Genomic DNA, 7787 nt, shown 5'->3' with positions numbered 1-7787 from the left:
ATAGCGTGAACCCGGGAGGCGGAGCTTGCAGTGAGCTGAGATTGCGCCACTGCACTCCAGCCTGGGCGACAGAGTGAGACTCTGGCTCAAAAAAAAAAAAAGCGGGGGGAGGAAACCGAGGCTCACAGGGCGTCAAATCGCTGTTCTGAGCCAGAAGCAGCATAGAAGCCTCAGACCTGGGCTTTCCCCTCAAGGGGAAGACAGACCAGCAGAAGAAGAGGGGGCCCAGGGTGTGCCTGAATGGGGCCAGGAGGTTGAGGTGAGGATGAGAGGGGGAGGAGCGGGGAAACCGAGCAAGCCCCGCTCCCATACCTGCCAGGAAAGTGACCAGCAACGCAGCCCACAGAACCTTCATCTTCCTGCCTGTGATTGGCCAGTCTGGGGAGGGAGAAACTGTCAATCAACCGCCAGTGAGGACTCCTCCCACCCCCAGCCCGACCCCAACCCGGCCCCACCCCAGGTTAGCCTTCCAAGCCTTGCTCCATTATCTGCAACAGCCTAATCCCAGCACAAACAGTTACCAAGCCGCCCCCAACCCATTCCCTATTTATCTCCCTCTTGGTCTTCTCTTATTTCCCCATCCCCAGGTCGGCCTCCATAGCCAAAATTCCATCTTTCTCTCCCGGGGTTCAAATTCCACACCCCCTCCCCCTCCCCACCGCCGGTTCCATCTCAGTCCCAGTCTCGCATTCCTCATTCTCCCTTCACATTCTAAGCTCTAACCTCACATTTAAGCGCCGTTTTCTATTTATGAGCTAATTCAGTCCTCATTTTAAAGTTCTCCAATCGACGGCTAGCTACCGTGTCGCTGCCCCTGGCTTCCCAGTTATGGAGATCTGAGGACACTGGGGACACCCAGTAGGTGCTCGATAAATGACAGTGACAACTCGTGGGGGTCCTGCTGTGGCTTAGCTCCTAGTCCACATGCTCTCCCCACCCCACCTTCTAGCGGGTCGGGTCGTCTCTGCTGCCCAGCCCTTCCCAGGTCCAGTCCCCTGCTGCTGGCCTCACCCCCGCTCCTCCTCTCCCCAAGCCCGACCTCGAGTAGCTCTCCTGAGACTACCTGGAGGCCAGGGCTTCCCGAGGTCCCAGCTACATCTTTCTAGAGGCCCCTGAGCTCATCCCCGTGCCCCCGACTGCGCTTCTCACCGGCTCCTGGGGAAGGACGTCCTTCACCTCCGCTGGGGCTGAGTAGGACTCAAGGATCCCAGACTTGTCCAATTATAGGGCTCCCCCTGTCCCGCCCCCTCCTCCAGGGATAGGGCGGGCTGGGCCAGCCCCCAGTCACGAGGTGGGCTGTTCTCCCCCTGCCCCAGGCACAGCAGGGCAGAGGGAGGAGGTGGGGCATAGAGGCCTTTTGACCACCCCCCACAGTCCCCAGGAAGTGAGGACACCTCGCCCAGTAATCCAGACACCCTCCTCCATTCTGGGGGCCAAGCGTGGAAGGGGAATGTGCAGGCTGCCGCCCAGAGTCCTCTTTCCCTGACCCTGTCCTTTCCTGTGCCTGGATGAATGCAATCTGGAGAGGGGGCTGGGGATCTGGACTCCTGGATCCCAGAAAGAAAGTAGGGCTAGGGGGCTGGACAGAAGTGGGATGGGAGGGGCTGGGCGCGGTAGCTCACGCCTGTAATCCCAGCACTTTGGGAGGCCACGGTGGGCGGAACACTTAAGGTCAGGAGTTTGAGACCGGCCTGGCCAACATGGTGAAACCCCATCACTACTAAAAATACAAAAATTAGCCAGGCGTGGTGGCGGGCGCATGTAATCCTAGCTACTTGGGAGGCTGAGGCAGGAGAATCACTTGAACCCGGGAGGTGGAAGTTACAGTGAGCCGAAGTCTCGCCACTGCACTCCAGCCTGAGCAAGAGTGATGCTTTCTAAAAAGAAAAACAAAAAAAGAAAAAGAAAAAAGAAAAGAAAGTGGGGCTAGGCGACTGGACAGAAGTGGGATGGGAGGGGGGTGGGAACAGTGTGGTGCATCTGCTAAAAGTCTAGGCTTTGCGAGTGGGACCTGGGTTTTAATCATAGCTTCCTCTTCGGTTGTGACCTTGAGCACAGGGGACCCACCCCTCCCCACGTGTAAAATGAGATTCCAGCACCTCCCCCTGGCTGCCACAGGCATTGTGGTTTCCAGGGTCTTGAAGCTGTGCTTCTGGGTTAAGGTTAGGATTCTGGAGTCAAACTGCCAGGGCTTGAATCCTGACTCTGCCAGTTGCCAGCTGTGTGACCTTGGGCAAATGACTTGTCCTCTCTGAGCATCGGGTTCCTTTGCTCATCAGACTGGGAAAGCAGTGGCACGGATATGTTTGGTGACAAGCTAACGTGTATTGAGCACGGAGGACAGCCTTGGCACAGTGGTCCTGTTAGGGCTAGCAAGGGACAGGCCACAGTGAGCGCTCAGATGCTGTCACTTTCCTAACAACCCTGTTATAAATCCCAGATGTTTCAGAGGAGAAACCCACGGTTCAGCAGCGAGATGAATGGCAAAGTCACACATCGAGAACTGGAGTGGGTGGGATCAGAGGATTCGGCGAGTCAGGGGAGGCTGGACTCCTGGTCCCGGGAAGGAACCCCCAGTGCCGGGCCGGGCCTGTTTGCTTTGGCTGGCAGGGGGTGGCTGAGGTGGCTTCTGTGGGTAACTTGGGGTCAGCTCTACTCAGCAGCCTCCCTCCCTAGACCCTGGGGGTAGACAGGGTTTCAGTTCCCGGAGGCTCAGGAGTGGTGCTGGTGGTGTTGGGTGTCAGCTGACACCAGCCCTAGGTTGGCAAAATCCAGACAGCACCACATCCTCAGACATAGGTGACCCAACCCCCATGGCTGCATAAGGAGCCTAGTCTGGCCTAGGCCCCTCCTCTCACGCCTGCAAGTCCTTGAGCCCCTTCTTCCCGACACAGCAGTTCCTAGTACCCTAGTTGTTCTGAAGCTGTTCCAGTAGCTTGAACCTTCTCCCGGCTCCCTGCCCCCATGTCTGCACTCAGAGAGTGTCATCTCTGCTGCTGCAGTTTGCAGGGACAAAGTCTTCTTTCTATAGCCACTCCGGCCAGGTCAAGCTGGGGCGAGTGACCTTGAGACCCTACCCTCGGACAACAGAAGGCCCGAGGTGTCCCCGAGCAGGGCAGATGTTCCGGATGGGGAGACTGCGATCCCGGTCAACGCTGCGCCCCTCTGAGCCGGACTCAATGCAGCGTAAAGCCAGGCAGTGGTGCGGCTCCGCTGCTTTCCGTGCTCCTGCCCTCTGGCGCCCCCTGCAGGCGGCTGGGGGAAGGTCAGGGCGGCCGGACTCCGGATGAAATGCTCCAAACAGGCCAGGCACACTTGAGAAAACGGAGGCCTCCCATCTTTTTTTTTTTCCCACGTATATTTTTTGTTGTTTTTTGTTTTTTTCTGTAAAATGTCCCGGTTCTTCCATAACTTATAAACATGATTTATACCGAGGAGTAGATGGGAAAGTGGACAGGGCAGGGTGGACTGACAGGGGATGGGGAAGCTCCTCTCGCTGCCCCCTCGGGGCGGGCCCAGGCCCTTTGGAGGATGGGGACGCCAGGACACTCCTCCCTGAGGTTGTCTGGCCGCCTCTGCCCCTGGTGCTCAGAATCCTGCGTGCCCCTCAATTCCGGAATCCTTCCCGGGACCCCAGGCCCACTGGGCACGCTGCCCCTAGTACTCAGAATCCCGAAGCGCCATTCGGTTCCAGAATCCCCCCCTCAGCTGCTGGGGTGGCGGGGTCCCTCCTTTCCGATGTCCCCCCCGACCCCCAAGGGGGGAGGGAAGGGAGGGGGGCTCAGGTCTCCCCTCTGTGGCAGGGGGAGGTGGAGGTGGAGGTGGAATTGGAAGGGCGTGGAAGGCGGGGGCCAGGAGGGCTCAGCCGATGGTGAGGCCAAAGCCACACTGGAACTTGTTCTTGCGGTGATTCAGGAAGGCCCCGAGGGCCAGTGTCAGGGGCAGGGGTGGGAGCTTCTTCTCCAGCGTGGCACCCACGATCCAGTTGCTGTCCACAGAGCCTGCAGGGAAGAGCTGAGGTGAGAGGCATGCCAGCTTCCCACCATATCCATGCAGAGTTCCTGGCCACCCTAGATACCAGTCACATGCTGACGGCTTCCAGACCTCCAACCAGACCGCTCCTGCCACCCAGAAACCCCATCACACCCCCAACAACTTCACGCTGCAGCAAATGGCTCACTCCTCCTCTGCTCTCCGCTCAGTGACCCCTGCCCTCTGAAAAGCCCTCCAGACCCCTGGGTTCCCCCAACCTAGTCCTGCCCACTCTGGGGATGGATCTGTTCCTCCCACTGAGTTCGGTGAAGACAGGGCTGGTCACCGCTGTGTACCCAGCAGTGCTCAGCAGGAGGCTCAAACACCCAAAAGTCTGTGAGCCACAGATATCCAAGAAGACTTAAGACTGGACATTGGGACTATGGCCAGTGAGCCTGAGATGAGGTTCTGGATTTGGCTGTGACCTTGAAACCTCTGGAAGCCTCCATTTCCACTAATGTAAGATGAATGGGGCAAGGCTGGATGCTTCCAAAGTGCCTTCTACCCTGGCTGGGTGTGGTGACTCATACCTATAATCCCAGCACTTTGGGAGGCCAAGGCTTGAGTCCAGGAGTTCGAGACCAGCCTGGGCAACATGGTGAAACCCCGTCTCTCCCCAGAAATTCAAAAAAATTAGCCGGGCCTGGTGGCATGCACCTGTGTTCCTAGCTACTCAGGAGACTGAGGTGGGAAGACTGCTTGAGCCAGGGAGGTGGCGGCTGCAGTGAGCTGCAATTGCACTGCTACACTCTAGCTTGGGTGACAGAGGGAGATCAGTCTCAGAAAAATAAGAGGGTCAAGTGCAGAAAAATAAGAGGGGATGGGCAAAGCTCCAGCTCGGTCCAAGCACTCATCAGATGCTCCACCAAAATTTTTTTAAACATTTATTTATTTCATTTTATTATTATTTTTTTATTTTATTATTATTATTTTATCTTTTTATTTTTTCATTTCATTTTATTGTTTTTGGGTCTCGCTCTGTCGCCCAGGCTGGAGTGCAGTGGTGCAATCTTGTCTCTCTGCAACCTCCGCCTCCCAGATTCAAGTGATTCTTGTGCCTCAGCCTCCCGAATAGCTGGGACTACAGCTGCAGCACACTACCTAATCTTTGTACTTTTAGTAGAGAGGGGGGTTTCACTATGTTGGCCAGGCTGGTCTCCAACTCCTGGCCTCAAGTATTCTACCTGGCTTGACCTCCCAAAATGCTGGGATTATAGGCGTGAGCCACCATGTCTGGCCACTCCAGCCACTTTTTTTCCCAAGCATAAAACATAGTAGAGGGTCGTCCACCTACTTTTTTTTTTTTTTTTTTTGAGACGGAGTCTTGCTCTGTTGCCCAGAGTGCGGTAGCGCCATCTCGGCTCACTGCAAGTTCTGCCTCCTGGGTTCATGCCATTCTCCCACCTCAGCCTCCTGAGTAGTTGGGACTACAAGCACCCGCCACCATGCCCGGCTAATTTTTTTTTTTGAGACAGAGTCTGGCTCTGTCGCCCAGGCTGGAGTGCAGTGGCGCGATCTCAGCTCACTGCAACCTCCGCCTCCTGGGTTCTTGCTATTCTCCTGGCCTCAGCCTCTGCGTCTGGGACCACAGACGCCCGCCACCATGCCCGGCTAATTTTTTTTTGTATTTTTAGTAAAGACGGGGTTTCACTGTGTTAGCCAGGGTGGTCTCAATCTCCTGACCTTGTGATCCGCCTGCCTCGGCCTCCAAAAGTGCTGGGATTACAGGTGTGAGCCTCCACACCCGGCCCCACCTACTTTTTAACAAGTGTTCCCTGGTAATGTGGAGGCCCACAGGGTCGCAGCACACCATCCTCCAGCACCTGTGGTGGCCCACACACCCAGAGTTGAGTCACCTCTCGCCTGTTTCCCACATAGGGAAACCGAGACCTTTACCTTTGAAGAGGAGGTTGGCCTTGGGCAGGTCCAGCTGGTACCCGAAGGAGACACTGGTGTCCTGCATCCTTGTGCTGGCCTCAAACTCCACACCTACCTGCAGCTGGAGGGGCCGGAGCAACACACGAGAGTTAGCGAGTGGCCCCGCCTGGACTTCCAGGCCCGGCAGCCCCTGGCAGCACCAGCTAGTCCCTGCACCCACTCACCTGGTCACTGGCTTTGTGGTAATATGTTGCGTGCATGCCCGCCTGGCCCAACGTTACCGTTGCCAACCAGTTGTTCACTGTCAAGAGAGTGGGGTGGAGGTGAGGGCTCATTACCAAGGGGATTTGGGCATCTGGGAACCCAGGCCTCCTCCCTCAGACCTAAGTGTCCAGGGCTCCAGCCCGTCCTCCCTCAGACCCAGGAGAAGTCCAGGGGCCCGGCCCCTCCACCCTCAGACCCAGGAGTCCAGGCCCCAAGCTCACATGTGTATTTCCCAGCTAGAGACATGACGGTGCCCTCCTCCCCAGGCCGCCGGTGGTAGACCAGCTCTCCGCCCAGGGCCAGGCAAGGTGTGATGCTCTGGAGGTAGTGGGCTACGAGGATTCCTGTGGACAAAATGACGAGCAGTTTCCACCCACCCTGGGTGCCAGGCCAGACTCCACCTCCAGGAAGCCCTCTCGGTTCACCCCTGCTGGAGGCTTGGGCTTGCTCTCAGGCCTCCCTCACAGGTTCCTTTTTCCTAACCCATCACCCAGGGGTTCCCACCGCTGAGCTCAGCGTCCCAGGCCCTGCTATGACTGCATTACCTGAAGGACCTCATCTGGTCGACACAAGCCCATGTGGTCAGCATTTATCCACCCCCACTTACAGAGGTGGTCACCACCACTTACAGAAGCTTACAGGGTAAGTCACTCACTCATGCTCACGAAATGTGTCAGGCGCAGAATCCAAGCCTCCACACCTCCCAAACCCAGGCTCTGAGCCACTCTGCTGCTGAGAGGCCGTTGAGTAGAGTGTGAGTAAGAACGCACAGCCTGGGTTCGAATCCCAGCCCTGCCACAGGCTGGCTGGTGACTGCGGACGCTGGCATCATCTCTCTGTGAACCTAACTGCCTCTTGGGGTCGTGAGGAATCGAACGCTCAGCTGTGACTTGGACTCGCTACGCTGAGGTCCAAGTCTCCGTTCCTCTGTCCCTCCACCGTAGGGAGTGCTTGCTGAACAAGAGAACTGCCACCTCTGGGCTGCCTTCTCAAGCCTCAGGATGGAGATAGATTCACTCTGGTTTCTTTTGAGCCTAGCAGGGTACACGCCACAAATGTGGTTTTATAGGGGCAAAAGAATTGGGGAGGAAGAGAGTGGGAAACAGAGAGGGAGGGACAGGGAAAGAAAACAAGCCTGGCGTGGTGGCACGGGCCTGTAATCCCAGCTACTTGGGAGGCTGAGGCGGGAGGATCGCTTGACCTCAGAAGGTCAAGGTTACACTGAACTATGATCATGCCACTGCACTCCAAACTGGGCAACAGAGATCCTGTCTTAAAAAATAAAAAATTTAAAAAATTTTTAAAGAAAAAAAGAGGCTGGGCACAGTGGCTCACACCTGTAATCCCAGCACTTTGGGAGGCTGAGGTGGGCGGATCGCCTGAAGTCGGAGGTTCGAGACCAGCCTGGCCAACATGGTGAAACCCTGTCTCTACTAAAAATACAAAAAATTAGCTGGGTGTGGTGGCGGGCACCTGTAGTCCCAGCTACTTAGGAGGCTGAGGCAGGAGAATCGCTTGAACCCAGGAGGTGGAAGTTGCAGTGAGCTGAGATTGTGCTACTGCACTCCAGCCTGGGAGACACTGCAAGACTCCATCTCAAAAAGACAGGAAAA

The 7787-nt window shown here is 56.5% G+C and overlaps 2 protein-coding genes across 2 annotated transcripts in view; both read right to left on the bottom strand.

Annotated features, from left to right (window-relative positions):
- The window catches only part of APOE (apolipoprotein E), a gene marked incomplete at its 3' end in the record, with an annotated part of 3178 nt that extends 2218 nt beyond the window's left edge, over positions 1-960 (bottom strand). Inside the window, exons 1-2 of the mRNA XM_011975137.1 lie at positions 943-960; positions 313-378 (exon numbers count right to left, since the gene is read on the bottom strand). Of these exons, the coding sequence (XP_011830527.1) occupies positions 313-355 (43 nt within the window). The remainder of the gene's footprint in view (positions 1-312; positions 379-942) is intronic.
- A 2379-nt stretch (positions 961-3339) lies between these two features.
- The window catches only part of TOMM40 (translocase of outer mitochondrial membrane 40 homolog (yeast)), a 12513-nt gene continuing 8065 nt past the window's right edge, over positions 3340-7787 (bottom strand). The window contains exons 7-10 of the mRNA XM_011975069.1: positions 6396-6518; positions 6135-6211; positions 5929-6031; positions 3340-4001 (exon numbers count right to left, since the gene is read on the bottom strand). Of these exons, the coding sequence (XP_011830459.1) occupies positions 3862-4001; positions 5929-6031; positions 6135-6211; positions 6396-6518 (443 nt within the window). The 3' untranslated portion in view covers positions 3340-3861. The remainder of the gene's footprint in view (positions 4002-5928; positions 6032-6134; positions 6212-6395; positions 6519-7787) is intronic.

The sequence above is a fragment of the Mandrillus leucophaeus genome, unplaced genomic scaffold, assembly GCF_000951045.1.
Source record: "Mandrillus leucophaeus isolate KB7577 unplaced genomic scaffold, Mleu.le_1.0 Scaffold151, whole genome shotgun sequence".
Classification (NCBI taxonomy): Eukaryota; Metazoa; Chordata; class Mammalia; order Primates; family Cercopithecidae; genus Mandrillus; species Mandrillus leucophaeus.
Note: the sequence above shows the minus strand (reverse complement) of the source record. Positions and strands in the feature narration are given on the sequence as shown.